The sequence below is a fragment of the Perognathus longimembris genome, chromosome 24 (genome assembly GCF_023159225.1).
Source record: "Perognathus longimembris pacificus isolate PPM17 chromosome 24, ASM2315922v1, whole genome shotgun sequence".
Lineage (NCBI taxonomy): Eukaryota > Metazoa > Chordata > Mammalia > Rodentia > Heteromyidae > Perognathus > Perognathus longimembris.
In genome coordinates, this window is record NC_063184.1 from 1,158,807 (window position 1) to 1,178,040 (window position 19,234).

General features: G+C 44.4%; 1 protein-coding gene across 1 annotated transcript in view; it reads right to left on the reverse strand.

Annotated features, from left to right (window-relative positions):
* Nucleotides 1-7,131: 7,131 nt before the first annotated feature.
* Qrfpr (pyroglutamylated RFamide peptide receptor) overlaps nucleotides 7,132-19,234 on the reverse strand; it is a 34,526-nt gene continuing 22,423 nt past the window's right edge. Inside the window, exons 2-6 of the mRNA XM_048333599.1 lie at nucleotides 18,492-18,650; nucleotides 16,640-16,701; nucleotides 11,621-11,856; nucleotides 9,138-9,235; nucleotides 7,132-7,843 (exon numbers count right to left, since the gene is read on the reverse strand). Of these exons, the coding sequence (XP_048189556.1) occupies nucleotides 7,443-7,843; nucleotides 9,138-9,235; nucleotides 11,621-11,856; nucleotides 16,640-16,701; nucleotides 18,492-18,650 (956 nt within the window). The 3' untranslated portion in view covers nucleotides 7,132-7,442. The remainder of the gene's footprint in view (nucleotides 7,844-9,137; nucleotides 9,236-11,620; nucleotides 11,857-16,639; nucleotides 16,702-18,491; nucleotides 18,651-19,234) is intronic.

Here is a 19,234-nt window from a genome sequence, read left to right on the forward strand (position 1 = left end):
GGGTCTCTAGTCTCCAGTGCTCTCCTGACCTGTGGGACAGATGGGGAAACACGCCCCGACCGGGTGAGCCCTCCCTCACCGGAGGACAACAGACTGTCCGGAAGCTTAAGTCAGTGCAAAAGTCTCATTTATTGAGGTTGAACCTTCTATTAAATAAGGCACAGAAGCCAGTCAGCTCAAAGATCAGCAGGAAGGGAAAGGCTGTATGTGCACCTATCTAGGGACTGTGAAAGGAGGCCTGAGCTGTCCGTCAAGGCTGGAGGGCCGAGGGACCAACCCCAAGAGGCGGCCTTATTTTACGTCACAGCCCACAGGACCACCACCGGGCTCACCATCAGGGGCCATCTTGGCCACACGTGGTCCCAAGGTGGTGCCGGCTAGAACAGCCTTTCCAGCGTAATAGCCACATGTGACCCCGGGGCTGGGAAACAGGCGGGGCCAGCTAATTGCCTCTTCCTGATGTAACATGCCCCATCATGTCCCACAGTGAGTGATGATAACCTTTCCATCTGCACTTTCGCCCTCTGCTTTTGCCTTCAGTGGTCCTGGATGCACAATTTTTATCTCATTCTCCACTATATTGTTAATACCAGTATGGGCCAGGAGCCGGTGGCTCACACTGTAATCCTAGCTACTCAGGAGGCTGAGATTCTAGCATCACAGTTCAAAGCCAGCCCAGGCAGGGAAGTCTAGGAGACTCTTACCTCCAGTGAATCACCAAAAAGCCAGAAATGGAGCTGTGGCCCACGTGGTGGAACACTAACCTTGAGCATAATAAGCTCAGGGACTGTACCCAGGCCTTGAGTTCAAGCCCTAGAACCAACACAAGTAAAATAAAAAATAAAAATAATGCCTGTTATGGGTAAGGGCCAGCTCACAGCAATTGGATAGGTTTTATCTCACCACGTGCTAAGCCACTAGGTCCCTTCCAGGATCCCAGCGTGAGTGCATCAGTTGCAGGTGACAGTAGATAATCCTCCAGGCAGAGGTCTTGTCTCAGCTATGCGCCCCAGTTCCTGAAACTGGAACCGGGAAGAGGCTCCAACACGGGGATCACCTAACACAAGTACCTTAGGATGACTAGACGTTTTAGAAAATGAAGTCTGTTAGAGGACTGACTCCAGAACCTTTGTATATTTGGTAGTATTTCTAACTTTTATTTCTTTATTGTTTACAGTTAATGCAATCATAGAGATGCATGTTTCTTAAATTTATTTTTTAGGTTTCCTGAATGTATAGTTTAGACAACAAAACGAGCCTATTGAGAACTGTAGCAGTAGTTTGGAGTTCTAGCAAAGAGGAAGGTTGTGGGATTAAACTTTGTATGTTCTCTCTTATAGAAGCTTCTAAGAGGGTATTTTTATCTGTTGTTTTAAACAAATATTGTATAACACCCTTAAAACATCAATGTTTTGATAAAAAAAAACAAGACCTAGCTGATTTCCTACTTGCTGTGAATTAAGCAAATGTACTAGAATAAAAACAAAATGAAGAAAATAATAAAGTTGGATTTCTTTTTCTGGAGTCACCCTAACGTAGATGTAAATGTTGAACCCATCTTATTTCTGTGTCTGTGTGTGTGCACACTCATTTATTTCTGTGTATATATAATATTGAACCTGTATGATTTGTATAGATAAATGTACATATACATATTTATATGTACATACATATTTGCATATATACATATTTAGATATGTATATACATATGAAGTCCCATATGCATATATACATATACACATATATAATAACCTACTACATATATGCATATATAATGTCAGTTTTATGTATGTGTATATGTACATGCATGTGTAAATATACATATAAGTATGTGTGTATACATGTATATACATATCTGTGTGTGTATAATGGTGATGGTATAGCATATGTAAGGCTCTAATTCTAGTACTACACAAATAAGAACTATTATTGCTAAGGAGATGTTTTCATGACCATCGGGTCATTCCATTATAAAAATAGGCTTTTTTTTTTACTTCTTTATAATGAGTAAACTATTTTACTCATTATAAGATTATGAGATGACATTTAGAAACAGTGTGAATATTTTGTTCCCCAAGAATTTCCTGCCCAGTGTTTTTATTGTCTGTGAATGAATCTCATAATAATTAGTGGCTATAAAATGGTGATTTTTATCATTTCTAGTTTATCCTGTTTATCCTGTTTATCATTTCTAGTCTATTTGTCAGATGTTATTTTCTTGGCTTGGCTTTTAAAAATATTTTTATATTAAGTAGTTGTACAAAGGGATTTCAATTCAACATATCAACTTAGGAGTCTACTGTGTGCTGATCAATGTCACCTCCCATCAGTCAAGTTACCTATTTTTGTGCCTGTACACTGAATATTATGACGGTACCTACTACCTTTCCTCTCTCCATTCATCTGCTTCCTCCCTTCCCCTGACTTCTTTTCCACCCTAACAAAACATATTTCAACCAGATTGTATGGATATGTTTTTAAGACTCTTGAAAAATTCTGCAGGAATGTAGTTCCTGGGATGTAGAGTAAGTATTGAACACATCAGCATGTTGTGTCTTAAGTGGCTTTGTCTTTTCAGTTCCTACCAGCCAATTGCAGTTGTGCAGCATCCTGGCCAGCACTTTTAATATTAACTGTTCTAGTGTGTTCTTTTCTGCCATTTGTCGGTGGTGATAACTGATAGCGAGCAGTTCTTCATATACTCGGTGATTTGAGTAATTTCAGAGGCAATGGATTTGTTCCCACAATTTGTCAATGTTATTGAGTTGTGAGATCTTCACAAATAATGGATGCTTTCCTTACTAGAAAACACACTCCATTATCATCTAGGGTCTGCCTTCCATTTTTATAGCAGTGTCTTTCAAATGGCAAAAATATCATTTTGATGAGATTGGTTTTATTATGTTATGTTCCTAACTTCTAGTGCTCTGTGAAATCTTTGCCTGCTCCAAGGTATTGAGGATCCTATTTTCTTTTTAAAATTTTTTATAGGCTTACCTCTTAAATTTAGGGCTGGGTGCATTATGAAGTAATCTTTGCATGCAAGGCTATAATCAAGATAATGATTTTAGTATGTGAATATCCAATTGTCTCAGGACACGTATTTGACAGTTTGTCCCTTCCCCATTTAAATTGAATATTTGTGTGTATAAAATTTCTGGTCTCTTAGATATCTGGTATCTATCTCTGTGCTTTTGTGTTTAGCTAAATATCCAACCTTAGGCTAATGTCCCACTTTCTTGAATTTTGTAATTCATAATAAGCCTTCAAAAAATATAGGACTTCATTTCTCTTATGATGGTTTTTTCCACTTAGTCTTTAGCCAACCTAGGATACAGAATGCTTGCTTCCTCACCAGTACTAACCCATAAGATGGTGGAACAGGCCTCTGTAAAATAGAGCAACGATAGAGCTCTTCGGAGAGTAATGACCCGAGGAAATACAAGGTCAGAGTCTGAGCACTGGACCAGACTGCCTTCAGAGATGTTTTTACGCGAATTCTGGCCAATGGAAGACCGCTTCCCACCCCGAATTGTTGGGCCTCCCAAAAAACAACAACAAAACAAACAACCTTTCAGTTCCTACTCCAAGTGGAAGGAGAAAAGGCCTGGCCAGGCAGTCAGGGCGAAGGCCCCTCCCACAAAGCTTATTCATCCCATCCTGAGCAGTCAGTCCTGTGTGCAGAGCCCTAGACATCTCATCACAGTGTCCTTGAGTCCAGTGTTGCATGTGAACAAGCTGATTAGACCCGGGAGGTGTGGGGATCTCCTGAACAAGGCTCTGATTGAGTATTGTATCTGCTATCACCATGGGCTTTCCACACATCTTGAGTCACATCGCTTTCTCCTGGAGACATGTCATTAACACCTGCACAACACACCCTCCCGTCTAGCAGACGCTCTCTTTATCTTTTTCTTCAGTAAGTCTTTACCATTTTACATCCCCAGCTCCCATGGAGTCAGTCTTCAAGAGCATAGAGACAAAGACCTGTTCCAGTTGTTGTCATTTTCAGTATGACAAGCACCAGATAAGAAAACCTTAATAAGATAAAATGAGTGGCAGCCTGCAGCCGAAGAAAAGGGGACGCAAGTGCTTGGGTTGAGAGGGAGAGCATCAAAGACACCAAAGACTGGGAAGCCAGGGGAGAAGACAAAAGAGAAAGGGCACTGTTCTGTGAATCCAGGGTGAATTCCCTATGGAGTCACCAGCTGTGTACTCTTGGGCGGGATGGGACTGGGGTGTCACCTGTGACCAAAAGAAACTCTCACTAACAGACTGAAGGACATTGCTCTTTTAGGGAGCAAGGGGACTGACTGTGTCTAAAGGAGAACCAGAAGATTTTATAATGCTTCTAAAATAGTATTGACGCGCACACCTGTAATCCTAACGACTCTAGAGACTGAGCTCCGATGATAGTGGTTTGAAGCAAACCAAATCAGAAAAGTCTGAGTGTCTCTTCTGTCCAGTTAACTACCACAAAGCTGGGAGTGGAGATGTGGCTCTAGTGGTAGAATGTCACCCAGCCTAGTGCAAAAAAAAAAAAAAAAAAAAAGCAACTGCTCAAGGGCCCAAGTTTGAGTCCCAGTACCAGCATACACATACAAAATAGCATTAATTGAATGCTTTAGTTATAACCACTATTTTCTTGCAGCTTAACGAGGCATGATAGATGGACAGTTTACACAAATGACAGAAATGACCTGGAGCTGGTTGGTGGCTCATGCCTATAATCCTAGCTACTCAGGAGGCTGAGAGCTGAGGATCGTGGTTCGAAGCCAGGCCAGGCAGGAAGGTCTGTAAAACTCTTATCTTCAATCCCCAGAAAGCCAGAAGTGGCACTGTGCCTCAAAGTGGTAGAGTACTAGCCTTGAGCTGAAGAGATCAGGGACAGAGCCCAATCCCTGAGTTCAAGCCCCATGGCCTACCAAAACAAACAAATAGATGACACAAATTATCCTCATTCGCTGAACACACAGTAACTCTCTTTGCATTCACTGCCCTCGGCCACACCACGTCACCTAAGGTACCTACCTCTTTCATTTCTGTTTTCTTTAAGGCATGCTTTACTGACACACATATTCAATATCTGCAACTTGAGGCTCCTAATAGGCTGAGTTCTTTGGTGCCCAAATGTTATGGCCAATATTACAAAATATCATGAGAGTTCTTAGGCTCTACTTCCATTTTCTATTTCCTGGCGAGAAGAATAAGAGCTGGAAAACTGAAGGCACAGGAGACTTTTTGGGTCGGGGGCTGGGGCTAGGCCTAAGAATTCTGGATATTGAAGGGGGAATGAGAGGGTGAGGTAGGGGTTACCTTAAGATCCGGAATATATGGGAGTCAAAAACTGAAGACAGCAATGCTGACCCTAAAGGATGCTGAAGGTAGAACTATGGATGGGGATGTCACGGGAATAGAACGGCCACACTGGCCTTCTACAAGGAAAAGCTCTTTCAGAGTAAGTCATTCTACCAGTAAGAATACAGGGCTAATGTATATATAAATATGGGGTGCCAGTGTCTCACAGCTGTAAACCTAGCTACACAGAAGGCTGAGGTCTGAAGATCATGGTTCAAAGCCAGCCCAAACAGGAAAGACGTGAGAATCTTATGTCCAGATAGATAGATAGATAGATAGATAGATAGATAGATAGCTATAGATAGAGATAGAGATAGATAGAGATAGAGTAAATAAGTAAATAAGTAAGCAAATAAAGAAGTAAATAAATAAATAAAGTAAATGGAGCTGCAGCTCAAGTGTTTAGAATGCTAGCCTTGAGCAAAAGAAACTGAGGGACAGCACCCAGGCTCTGAGTTCAAGCCCCATGACAGGCACAAATAAACAAACAAACATTTGAGATAACTACAATAGTCTAAACATATTTATTATACACCATCAATAAACAAGGTCATGTAAACCCTTACTTTGAGTAAAGAAACCATTTACAAAATGGGCACAAGGGTCAGCTGGGCAGGGCACAGAATGTAAGGGGGCAGAGAGAGGAGGTGCCCACAGACCTGAAGAGAAGCTCAGGGTACAATGATTCGGTGTCTTTTTCTATTCATATGTCTTTTTCTTAGTGAGAATCTGGGGCTTGCACTCAGGGCCTGGGCACTGTCCCTGAGCTTCTGTGCTCAAGACTAGCATTCTATCACTTGAGACACAGCTCCACTTGGGCTGTTTTTGGTGATTAATCATATATAAGAATCTGAAGGATTTTCCTGCCCGAGCTGGCTTTGAACCCCCATCCTCAGACTTGATTCAGCCTCTTGAGTAGCCAGGATTATAGATGAGAGTCACCGGCATCCAGCTTCATTGTCCTGCTGTAATCACGTGACTCATGAAGTAGGGAGGTATTGCTCCCTAACCCCCTTCCAGAGGATCACAAGGAGACTCAGAGAGCAACTGCGAAGGAGCTGGCCAGTCAGCTCCAACGTGGGACACGACTTCCGGAGACCCTGTCCAGGGCCAGCCATGCACTGATCACCCTGCATTGTCCCTTGACTTCTTCATCTTTGACTTCCTGCTTAGGCAGGACTTCATGTGCAAAAGATTCTATTTCCCAACGTCAACAGTGCACCCAAACTACACTACCAATGTTCACATTAACATGCAAGGTTCAAGAAATCCGTTTAGTATTGTTTCATGCAATTCAGCAACACAGACGGTCACAGGATATGCACAAGATGGACAGAAGTGACTAGACAAGCATATCGGTTCCTGTAGCCATCAAAAATCCACTCTACTAATTTACAAAGGTGGACTAGTAACTTTTTAAATTACACTTCTATTCAAAAAAAAAAATCCAGGATGTTGAAAAGCAAAGCATTTTGGGTTTTGCGCACATGTGCGTACGTGTGTGTGTGTGTGTGTGCGCGCATGCGTGGGTGTAAGCATGCATCAGTCCTGTAGCATGAGCTCGGGGCCTGAGCTGTCTGTCTCTGAACTTGTTTTGCTCTACCACTTGAGCCACAGCTCCACTTCTGACTTTTTGGTGGTTTATTAGAGATGAGTCTCATAGGACTTTCCTGCCCAGGCTGGCTCTGAACTGTGATCCTCAGATCTCAGCCTCCTGAGGAGCTAGGATGACAGGCAGAGACCACTATCACTCAGCTCAGGAAACTTTTTTTTTTCAAATCTGTACTTCCGTCACATGAGAATCTTGTTAACACTTAGTTTTGATTTAAAGTTTGGCTTCCTGTTAATTTGAATTTTTAATTGCTACTATAGTACACATATAACTTTGGATTTTGTTTAATCAACTGCACATTATCCTAAGCAAAAGTAATGGTAGTTTCATGTGTCATGGCATTTTAAGTGAAAAAATGACTCATTTCCTTCTGTTCATTATTTGTAAACCTAAGTCTATGACCTTTGCTCAAAATAAAGTTCTCTCCATTTTGCGATATGAATTGATACTCATCATAGAGACATTGTCACAATCAATGTCCACTGCCCAAAGCAGAATTCTCACAAAGTTCAGAACTAAAGAAGGCAAGATGCCGCTTGAAATACTTTCTTTCTTCTGGCTGTGCACAGAACTTGACTTCAATGTTGCCGTGACTGAACGCCTCTCCTTTGGTCTCCTCCTCCACGTTCTCTCTGGGGAATGCCTTCACTCTCTTCGGCACCATCGTAATGTCTGAATCGCCCAGTTGGCCAGCGGGAGACAAGGGTTCTTTGACTACGCAATAACACACAGCAGACAAAAAATTCTTCTTGAAGTTTTCGTTCATAAAGGCATAGACGATGGGATTACAGATGGAGTTGGAAAATCCAATGATTTGGACAATAGCAAAAATCATCTTGATTGTGACATCATTATATTCCTTTTCAAAATTACCTGAAATAAAGCAAGAATTGAGAATTTCGCTTCTACCAGAATTATCATTTCATTATAACTGTCACAAATACGTTTTACAAAAGCAAAACCAACAACAGCCTCTCTGTCACTGCTTTTTACCCCAGGCTTAGTTTTGTACAAATAGTTAAGAGTGTGGATGGTTCTCAAGACCATTTTGACAGCTGAAAAGGTTTACCTTTGTTCTGAGACATCGTTCTCAGGAAATTTATCTTAGGTACATAGGTGGTGTCCAGTGTAAGTTTGGGAGCTTAGAACACCTCAACTTGAAGACTTCAAGCTCTGTGGAATTAGAAGCCAAAGCTGCCCTTTAACAGGTCCCCTGCATTATGGAAGCACTATCCCACAAGAACTGTATTCCATCCTGGCTTATCAGAGACACACTGTGAGAATGACTGAAATCCTACTGTTACTGATTCATCTGGTGTAAATTCCAGTTCCAGTAGCTTACATCAATAATCCTTGCTACTCAGGAGGCTGAGATCTAAAGCTTAGGGTTCAAAGCCAGCCTGGGCAGGAAAGTTAGTGAGACTCTTATGTTCAACTAACCACCCAAAGGCTGGAAGTGGAACTGTAGCTTAAGTGGTGGAGTGCTAGCCTTGAACAAAGAAAGCTCAAGGATAGTGCTTAGGCCCTGAGTTCGAGCCTCAGTACTAGTGCACACACACACACACACACACATACACACACACACACACACACTCCAAATAGAAAAACCTCAGAAAATGTCACACTTCTCCTCCTTACTATGAAATAGCTTAGGAAGAGGAGAAACATGGGAGACAAAGCTCAAAGCTTTTCTTTTATCATTGTAATTACTACGAAGACTTGGTCCTAGCTAGGCATTGGTAGCTGGCTCGTGCCTATAAACCCACTCAGGACTCAGGAGGCTGAAATCTAAAAACCGAGGTTCAAAGCCAACCCCAGGCAGGAAAGTCTGTGAGACTCTTCTCTCTAATTAACCACCAAAAAGCCAAAAATGGAGCTCAAGTGCTATAGCACGAGCCTTGAGTAACAACACTTAGGGACAGCGCCTGGCCTCTGAGTGTAAGTCCCAGGACTGGCACGTTCAGACAACAAGAGTCAGTCCTCATCTCATCAATCACTGAGTCCCAAGCATGTGCCGTTCCCTAGCACACAGCCATCTGGTGAGCAAATGTGCACAGTGATGGAGACTGTATCACGCAAGTGAATAATGACTCATTTCAAGGATGCCCTGCCCGTTCTAGCAGAAAACCCATTAGGAAGTGTCTGGAGTGAGAATGAGCATGCCCACCGTATTCCACCATCATGTGAACCGCGTGGAAGGGCGCCCAACACACCGCGAAGAGAGCCACCACCGTCACCATCATCGCCACGGCCCGCTTCTTCTTCCTGGACCCAGAGAAACGCTGCCAGTTAGCGCCCGCTTGAAGAAAGCCTGGGCCCACCTCACACAATCCCTGCTGCTCAACAGTGAATGAGGCATGGGGAGTTCACCGTGGGCTGACTGTCATCGTCTCCATGGACTTTACCCCCCTTCATCCTCTGTATTATAAGCCTCCTTCTGCTGCATGCTCACCACAGCTCTGGTTCTGGCACAGACAGTGGGCATGGATTACTCCATCAACCTTATTAATAAGCCAGCCAGTGGTGGTGGGGACGGAAACACAGAGGAGCTGACACATTTATAAAGTCAGATGGCTAGGAAGGAATGGATTGCTTGATTTGATTAAGGCATCCTAACTTGAGTGAGTAAGCTTTTGTTTGGTATATACTGAAAAAGATGAATACTTCTGGTAGCCAAATAATATTTAATTATACACCGGTGGCTCAGGCCTGTAATCTGAGCTACTCTAGAGGTTGGCATCTGAGGATCTCATTTTGAAGCCAGTTTAGGCAGTAAAGTCCCTGAGATTCTCATCTCCAAGTAACCACCAAAAAGCCAAATATGGAGCTGTGGCTCAAATGGTAGAATGCTAGCATTGAGCAAAAAAGTAAAGGAGAACACCCTGGCCCCGAGATCCAGCCCGAGTACTGGCATTTTAAAAAAGCTAATATTCATGAAATACAGTAAGCCTTGAGGATAAAACAAAGAGATAGTCTTTTTATTACATAGCTAAATAATCTGGCTAACCAAGGAGTCACATTGACTTTACTCATGCCTCGGAGAAAGCAGATTCAGATTTGCAAGAGATCTACATGTGGGTGTGGTGCTTTCCGTTCATAGAGTTCATAATCATTATCTGTCATTGCAGCCTGGTAAACTTTCCTCCTAAGAAAATGGCACAGTTGACTCAGACCCAGCCTCTGCCCAGCCCCACCCCCACCCCACCCCGACATTCCAGGGGAGATTCTCATTTCATAAACTAGGCACTAGAGGTCGCTGTCCCCTTAAAGAATTGCTTTTTAAAACATCAAACTCATTAAGCTACTTCTTACAGGGTATGGCTTCCTTTCATTTTGATAATCATTTGAAAAATAAGTCAGAATTACTTCAAGTACCATAGCAGGAAAGTGTACCATAGCCTTAAATTAGATGCTAATAAGTAAGATAGAAGGCACAACCTTTTGGTAAAATTATAACTAGCATAATCAGGCACTGGTGGCTCACACCTGTAATTCTAGCTACTCAGGAGGATCTGAGATCTGAGGATCCATGTTCGAAGCCAGTACAGGACTGAAAGTCTTATCTCCAATTAACTGTCAAAAAAGCCAGAAGTGGAGCCGTGTCTCAAGTGGTAGATAACTAGTATTGAACAAAAGAAAGCTTAGAGACAGGGTGCAAGCCCCGAGTTCCAGACCCACACCTGGCACAAAAAAAAAAGGATTAATTTATTTAAAACATGGTAGCTAGCATGTTCTGGTTTCAAACGGTTTTCAAAAGTCACATCACGCATTTCAGGCATGCAATGGTGCAAAGGAGGAAAAGTGTTGCTCTAGTTCATGTTGGTGTCAAATGACAGAGAAAGAAATGCCCGAGGGGACTTGGCATCCTGAAACCAGCTCTTCCTGTCACACCACATTTACATGTAGATGCTATCGGCAATGCTACCGATTCGAAGTACATTTCCATCTCTTGCCCCCATTTCCATGTACTTATTTATTTGTGTGCCCTTACTCGCATTTGAACTCCTAGCCTCAAGATCTCACTTTGATTTTCTGCTCAACTCAGGCTCTCTACCACTCGAGCCACACCTCCACTTCTGGCTTAAAACAAAACAACAAAACAAAACAAAACCTGGTTAACTGGAGATCAGAGTGTCACAGATTTGTCTGGCCAGGCTGGCTTCAAAGGAAGATCCTCAGAGTTCAGCCTCCTGAGCAGCTAAGACTCCAGGCATGAGCCTCCAGGGACCTTGCTTGGACTCCCTTTCCCTTTGATTTAATAGCTGGTGACCTTGCCCTTTCTTCCCGCCACCCATCAAACCTCACAACGCATTGAGACATTTGTCTAGGAATTCTGGGTTCCGAGGTGACTCTGTCCTCCAGCACAAGTCATTACCAATACTTTTTTTTTTTTTTTGGCCAGTCCTGGGCCTTGGACTCAGGGCCTGAGCACTGTCCCTGGCTTCTTCCCGCTCAAGGCTAGCACTCTGCCACTCTGCCACTCTGCCACTTGAGCCACAGCACCGCTTCTGGCCGTTTTCTGTATATGTGGTGCTGGGGAATCGAACCTAGGGCCTCGTGTATCCGAGGCAGGCACTCTTGCCACTAGGCTATATCCCCAGCCCCCATTACCGATACTTTAAACCAGGGGGCATCTTCCCTAAGACAGACCTGGCTATTTTGGACATCTCCTTTCCGTGGATGGTCCGGAGCACGGAGCCGTCTCCCACTCTCTTCTTGATCCACAGCTCGTAGCCGATTTTGCTGTAGAGAACCAGCATGACCAGGAGGGGCAGGAGGAAGAGGATGACGAGGATGAAGGTGGTGTAGGCTTTCTGGTGCTCAGGGCTGGACCACTCCTCCAAGCAGCAGATGTGCTCTTTCTCATACAGGAAGTCGTACTTAATCTTTACAAGGAGAAGGATTCAGTGAGAAGAGCTGAGAGACCACAGGAGACCTGGCCATGCATTCCTGCGCTGCCTGGCCTGCTTTCCTCCCACTGGCTGCCCGCCGCTCCTCGCCTCAAGGACAGATTCACTCCTCAAGGTCATTGGTTGTAAGGTGCCGTTTTTCTACTAAAGGACTAGAGTTTGTAGGCATGTTGCATGTTTTTCACTTGAACTGAGATTGAGGTCTATGCTTGTTTACTTTCAGATTTTGTTAAATGTTCTCAACATTTATTTCTATTCATTACACATTTTATTTAACATTCTTTTTCTTTCAATTGTTTTTTTGTCACCCTAAAGTTTGAACTCAGGACCTTGAGCTTATCTCCTTAGGCAGGTGCTCTACTAATTAATCCATGCCTGGATCCTTTAGTTTCCGTTATTTTTCAGGTAGGATATCCTGACTTTTGCTCAGGTCAGCTAGACCACAGCCCCCCATTCACAGGCTTCCAAATAGCTGGAATTATAGGTGTTTGCTACCACACTTGACCTATGAGTCACAGAATTAAATTTAGTCTTCCAGTAGTTTGAAAAATATAATTACTAAAACATACATTCAAAGTAAGAGGCACTACACTGTGTTTTAAACTTGGAACGGTCTGCTTGTTTGTTAAGGTCTCAAAAAAGTTACTGATATTCTGAGGCAAATGAGAGACTGGATCAAAATCATTGCCCATATATAAATACTCAGATTGTAATTGGTTGCTGATTTAATGCCATGTCCTCCCAAATTCCAAAACATTATTAACAGTAAAGAATAAGAAAAGGGCTTATACTTCAAAGATAAAGTAAACTTGCAAAGCATGTTCAAAGGCCATGATCTCTAGGTAACAGGAATGGAAACGGGAGAAGTTTTAGAAATTTTTAAAGAAAATTGTCAAAATTACTATTTTAGCTGGGTACTGGTGGCTACTCAGGAAGCTGAGCTCTGAGGATCATGGGTCAAAATCAGCTTGGGCAGGAAATTCCATGAGACTCTTATCTCCAGTTAACCACCAAAAAGCTAGAAGTAGAGCTGTGGCTCAAGTGGTAGAGCACTACTCTTGGGCAAAAAGAGCTCAGAGACAGCATTCAGACCCAGAGTTCAAGCCCCAGAACTGGCAACACACACACACACACACACACACACACACACACACACACACACACACACACAACTATTATTTTACTCTCTCCTGAATTAACTAAGTTTTAGACATAGTTCAGAAACTATTTCCTCAGTAGTCTTCAACATCAAAGGAAAAGCTTGGAAAATGCAAGCTCTGATCCAGCTGCTAGTGATAGATGCGACCAGGAAAGGTAACATTCGTTGAAAAACAATTTCAAGATCCAATTCTCCAGGAATAGATGTGAAGAATGAAAGTCATTCTGACTCCATGCAGCAGCTACCGAGGCAGGAGTCAACAGGAAGCGTAAAGATCAGCCTCTCTGTAGAGTTCGCTTAGCCCAATCTCTCAAGAGTGCTTGTGGCAGCCTATCTCCCATACTTGATTTCTCACTGCACACAGCTCTACGTTACCACTGTGTTAGGTGGTGTCTGGGGTTGAGAAGTCGACGGGGCTGGTATTCTCGCTTTCACCTCCATAAACATCCCTATTCTAATCTAGAAAACCATCACTCACTTACTCTAAATCTTCTCTCATGGGGCCCCGTGGGAGAGACAATTCCACTACGTATGTCAGCGGTGCCATCTTTAACCAAAGATCATAGAGTGAGGCCTTGTACTTTCCCCTTCTCTCCGTCTTAAACCTCTTTCTATTTGGGACAAAGCCTGATATTAGGAAATAAAATGGTATTTTGACAAGTGGTGGGATGTTGTGAATTCATTTTTGTATAGTGAGGAGGTAGAATTGATGACAATTTGAATTTAACAACCTCCTGAAAGAGCATGTCCTGAAAATTGTCAAGTACATCATTCCTGAGAACAAGCCCAGGGGGAACAAAGCGAAGCGGCAAGTGTGGGAAGCGTGGAGGGTGGTGCTGTGTCCACTCAGGCGGGACATCGAGGTGCCCCATGCTCACACACAGACACAAAACGCAGGGGCCACCGGTGGCCACGGGAGACACATCAGTGCGTTTGTTTCATCTCCAAAGTAAAATCAGACTTCGTCCTAACAGGAATAAGTTCTGACTTGGCTGATCTGCTCAGCAGTGAGCAAAGCTTTGCAAGTTAGATCATATAATGAAAACATCCTGTGAACTTAGTGGCATATGCATTTAAAATAGAGTAGAGAGTAAAGTAATATTACTGACTGATATGTTGACTTTATTGATGGACTGGGCCATTACTAGGGCTTGAACTGGGAGCCTGGGTGCTGTCCCTGAGCTTTGGGGCTCAAGGGGAGTGCTCTGCTGCTTGAGCCCCAGCTCTACTTCTGACTTCCTGTCGTTATTTGGAGGTACGAGTCTCACTGACTTTTTATTTTTGCCTGAGCTGGCTTCAAACCACCATCCTCAGACCTCAGCCTCCTGAGTAGCTAGCCTTACAGGCGTGAGCCACCAGCACCTGGCAAATCATTTTGCTTTTGATTTATTCTTTTCTCAGTCTTTTTTCTCTTCTTCAGTTGCTTGGGGAGGAGGGCTGTGGGTATGGAGACAGGAAATTAAGAAATCAACTGCAGCCTTCTTCACATGAGGCTCCAGATTAATTCACCTTGAGGGAAGGGCAAAGTTTCATATTGATTGAGAACATGATTTATGGGACAGGATAGGCCTGAACATTTTTTAAATGAAACTAACACTTTTCCGCTGATTGAAAGTGACCAGAGCTTTTAATTATCTAAAGGGCAGGCAAAAGGTTTCACCCGTGACATTTTACCATAACTGGAGAGCCCTGGTGGGCGACAACAGGAAGACTCCAGGAGCTTGCTGTACTTACAGGGATGGACTCATTCCATATCCACACACGAAAATGAAATCAGCCTTCTTCATGTATGAGTAATATTAATATTACTGTCTTGAAGCAGCTGTACCGGGTGGGGGGGGGGGTCCATTCAACAAGGCAGCTCATGAGCACAGTGCACCTTGATGAACACCACCCCCTCTGGTGTTCTCCCCATCTCTCTCAGCTTCAGGGTGTTCATTTTGTGGGCCAGGCTGGAAGCTTGAACCCAGGGCCTCGGCACGGTCCCTGAGCACTTTCCACAAAGCTAGTATTCTAGCGCTTGAGCCACGGCTTTGCTTCTGGCCTTTCAGATGATTAAGGGTGTCATGTACTCTCCTATCTGAGCTGGCTTTGAACTGGGATGCTCAGATCTCAGCCTCCTGGGCAGCTAGGATCACAGGTGTGAGCCACTGGGGCCTGCTCCTCGGGCTACTCTTACAATCTGTTTTCACCCCACATCTCATTCCATATGCCTCGGAGATGGGTAGCACGCCTGGCAAAACCTCAGATCTTCTAGGTCTGCCTTAAAAGACACAAAAGGTCTAGGCATCAGTGCCTCCTACCTGCTGTCTTCCTGACTACTTGGGAGGCTGAGATCTGAGGACTGCGGTTGGAGGCCAGCGTCAGTAGGAAAGCCCATGACACTCTTATCTGCAATTAACCACCAAACACCTGGAAGTAGAGCTGTGGCTCAATTGGCAGGGTGCTAGCCTTGATCGAATAAAAGCCCAGGGACAGTGCCCAGGTCCTGAGTTGTAACCTTGAGTTGAAACCAGCACAGAAAAAAAAATTAAAATGAAAGCTACAAAGGGCTGCATTGTTTTCAAGGCTGACTCCTGTATGTAATGCCTTACTGTTCTGGAAGACTCCTGTGTGTCCACTCGACTCGGCAAGATGCAGCTAGCACACCCGGTGGTCAGGCTGGGCTATGCAGAACCACCGCACTGCTTTCAGGACAGCAAATCCCACACATGGCAGGCCTACCAGAAACAGTGGCGGGGGAAGGAGAGAGGCTCGAGAAGATCATGCCCTGGCCCGTTTCAAATTCCAATCTCAGTTTTTCAAGACATAGGAGGCGGGTAAGAAAGGACTTTGTGAGGACTATCAAGTAATAAATGGGTACCCATGGAGGGGAATGCTGAAGGGGTAAGCTTGACCAAGATGTATTGTACTCATAAACTGACATGCTGAATTCACATCCCTGTGTGCACAGCTATTTAGTGATAATAAAAAATATATTTAAGAATCCTAACAAGTTCTGGGCACTGGAGGCTCCCACCTGTAATCCTAACTACTCAGGAGGCTGAGATCTGGGGATCATGGGTCAAAGCCAGCACAGGCTGGAAAGTCTGTGAGACTCTTATCTTCAATTAACTACTCAGAAAAAAATGGAAGTAGAGCTGTGGCTCAAATGGAAGAGCTCTAGTCTTGAGCACAAGCAGCTCAGGGACAGTACCCAAGCCCCGAGTTCAAGCCACAGGACCAGCTTAAAAAAAAAAGTCCCAACAAGGGGACAATCTATTAGTTTTCTATGACTAAAATGTAAAAGAAAAATCTAGAACAATCAATGACCACTTAAAATCCAACATGAAACTGGGGAGCACTGGGAAAAACATGCTTAGCTTGCAGGAATTTGCAGACGTGATCTCAGCACTTAAAATCAATGATCCTAAGCATTAAAATCTTCATACGATAGTCAAGAGGAGCTAGCCACAACAGAAGGGGAAGGGGCCTGAAAATGACTTTATTCCACTTGAAAGACTTTCGGCAAAAGAAGCTCAGACACCAATTTTCTGTCATGCTCTTGAAGAAAGAAACGTGAGGAGAAGCGAGAGCGGATGGAAGGGTTTCTGCATCTACCTCGAGTCGCTGCACGTGCAACATGGGTGCTCCCACGATGACAGCCACCAGCCAGACCACACCTGTGGACATGCCAGCAAGGTGACTCAGACGAGGAACACACCCGTGCCCGCCTCCCCCCCCACCCCTCCTCAGTCCCGGGGCTACACAACCATCTCCCCCAAGGCCTCCATCCTTTCACCATCCTCAACATTCCTGCAAGGACAGCCTCTGAAAACTTTCTGTTTTCATGGTGTGTGTGTGTGTGTGTGTGTGTGTGCGTGTGTGTATGTGTGAGTGTGTGTGTGTGTTTATGTGTGAGTGTGTGTGTTGGTTGGTTGCAGAGAGAAGGGTCCCCTGGGGCTTGAACTCAGGACCTGGGCACTGTCCCCAAGCTCCTTAGCTCAAGGCTGGCACTTGGGCACTTGAGCAGCCACAGCTGCTTTCTGGTGGTTAGCTGGAGTAAGTGGCTCATAGACTTTTCTACCCAGGGTGACTTTAACTGTGATCTTCAGATCTCAGCCTCCTAAGTAGCTTAGAATTACAGGCATGAGCCACTGGTGCTCAAGCCATTATTTTCCTATTTAAAAAGCAAACACTACCTCAGAAATAAATGCATTCTTTGCACATTTCCCCTCCTTCCTGAGCTTGTTGAGCGTAGTTGCTTTAATGATGTATGTACTTAGCCAAGAAGGAAAAATATAGTTAATTACCACAGAGTATTTCAATCTGTGAATCTTAACAGACTGGAAAGAGAACAGAATCAAGGGCCTTGACTTTGATTTGGGGGAACAGTTAAGCTCGTTCGATCTTTATTTACTGAGTGGCATCATTAAGAAAACTCTGTATTGCCTTGGGCTTCAAGAAACTGAGAATCAACACACAAAAGTGATTTATGAGGAAGAGCTACATGAGCCAGGCGCAGGTGGCTCACGCCTGTAATCCTAGCTACCCAGGAATCCCAGATCTGAGGACTGCTGTATCCAGCCAGCCCAGGCAGGGAAGTCAATTCACCACTGAAAGCCAGAGGTAAAGCTCTGGCTGAAGTAGTAGAGGGCTAGCCTTGAGCACAAATAAAGCTTAGAAACAGTTCCCAATCGCTAAGTTCAAGCCTCAGGACTGGTACCAAAAGCTAATTAATAATAATAATAAAGCAGTTTGGGATTTGAAGTAGTATATCCAAAATGGCATACCTTCAATGCTGAGGCAGACCTAAAGGAGAGAAAGAGGGTGGTGGGAAAGGGAGAAAATAGGAAGAGAAATAGAACTCGGGAATGGTGCCTTAGTACTTGTAGGTTAATTGAGAAGGCACCCTTCAGGTGTACACATGTAGTTCTCTTGGTTCTGTGAAAAAGAATGGCCCGAGGACTCTATGACAAAGCCAGTAATCTTACCATCATCACTGTATTCTGAAATGTGCCCTGAATTCTTACATGTTAAGGCAGGGCCTGGGCACTCTGCTTGAACACTTGAACTCTCCTGAGTAGCTAGGGTTACAGGCCTGAGCTATCAGCACCTAGCTTTGGAGAGGTGATTAGATGATGAAGGCTCAAACTCCGTGGGTGAACGAATGCTAGCCCAAAGGCTAGCACTGTGAGGCAGTGGAGCTTATTTAGAGGTGGTAGGCACTGGGGTGGAGGTGCGGTGGGGTGTGTCACAGAAGAGTCTATCTTGTCCCAGACTCTTTGAATCTCTGCCTCATGTCCACAATGAGGTGACCCATTTTGCCACCCCAGACTATGATGCTCTGCCTCAGCACACACAGGTACCCGAGCAGGCCAGCCCAGTGCATGAACAGAACCCTCCCCTCCCTCCACTGACATGCCGCAGCCCCGAGGCGCCCAGTGCCCGCAAGGGCACTGGGTCCACGCACCCAGCATGGTGAAGGCCCTACGGTTGGTGTACTGCCACTTCATCTTGAAGGGATGGACCAGGCCCTGGTGCCGCTCCACCGCAATGCAGGTCATGGTGAGGATCTCGGTCACCACGGCAGTAGACTGGACAAACGGGACCATCTTGCAGATGACGGCACCTGCAGTGAGGAAATGGTCGGGTCACACCAAGGAAGAACCAAAGTGGGATCGTCCTCTGGAACCATCACAGTTCCACTTGAAGACTCTAGTTCAGGAATTTCCTGACTGATATTGCATTGGTGGGGATGGGGGGGAGTCCACCACAGTTGAGAAAGATCACATCCGCCTGACTCTCAGCAGAAACTCTAAATCCTTAGGTGCTATGCGCAATGGCATGTGATTAAATAATGGAAAGACAAACCAGTGTGAGCCGCTGGTAATACACAGGGGGAAATGTTCCCCGTGATCACTGGGGAGGATCAAAGGCGATGTGAAATGATGTCCTGAGATCTAAAGTCCCTCTTGATTCCCTATGAAATCATAACAAAGGAATGCTTCTCATTAAAGAATTCCGGACTTCCTCTTTCATTTCTAGTACTTCTTTGACTCTCTAAAACTTTCAGTTATCTCCTTATAATTTTTTTCTTTTTTCCTTAACAGTAAACGCAGGGTCTGGATGCTGTCCCAAGGCATTTTTTCCTCAAGGCGAGTGATCTACCATTTGAGCCCCAGCTCCTTTTCCAGCCACTCAGGAAGCTGAGAT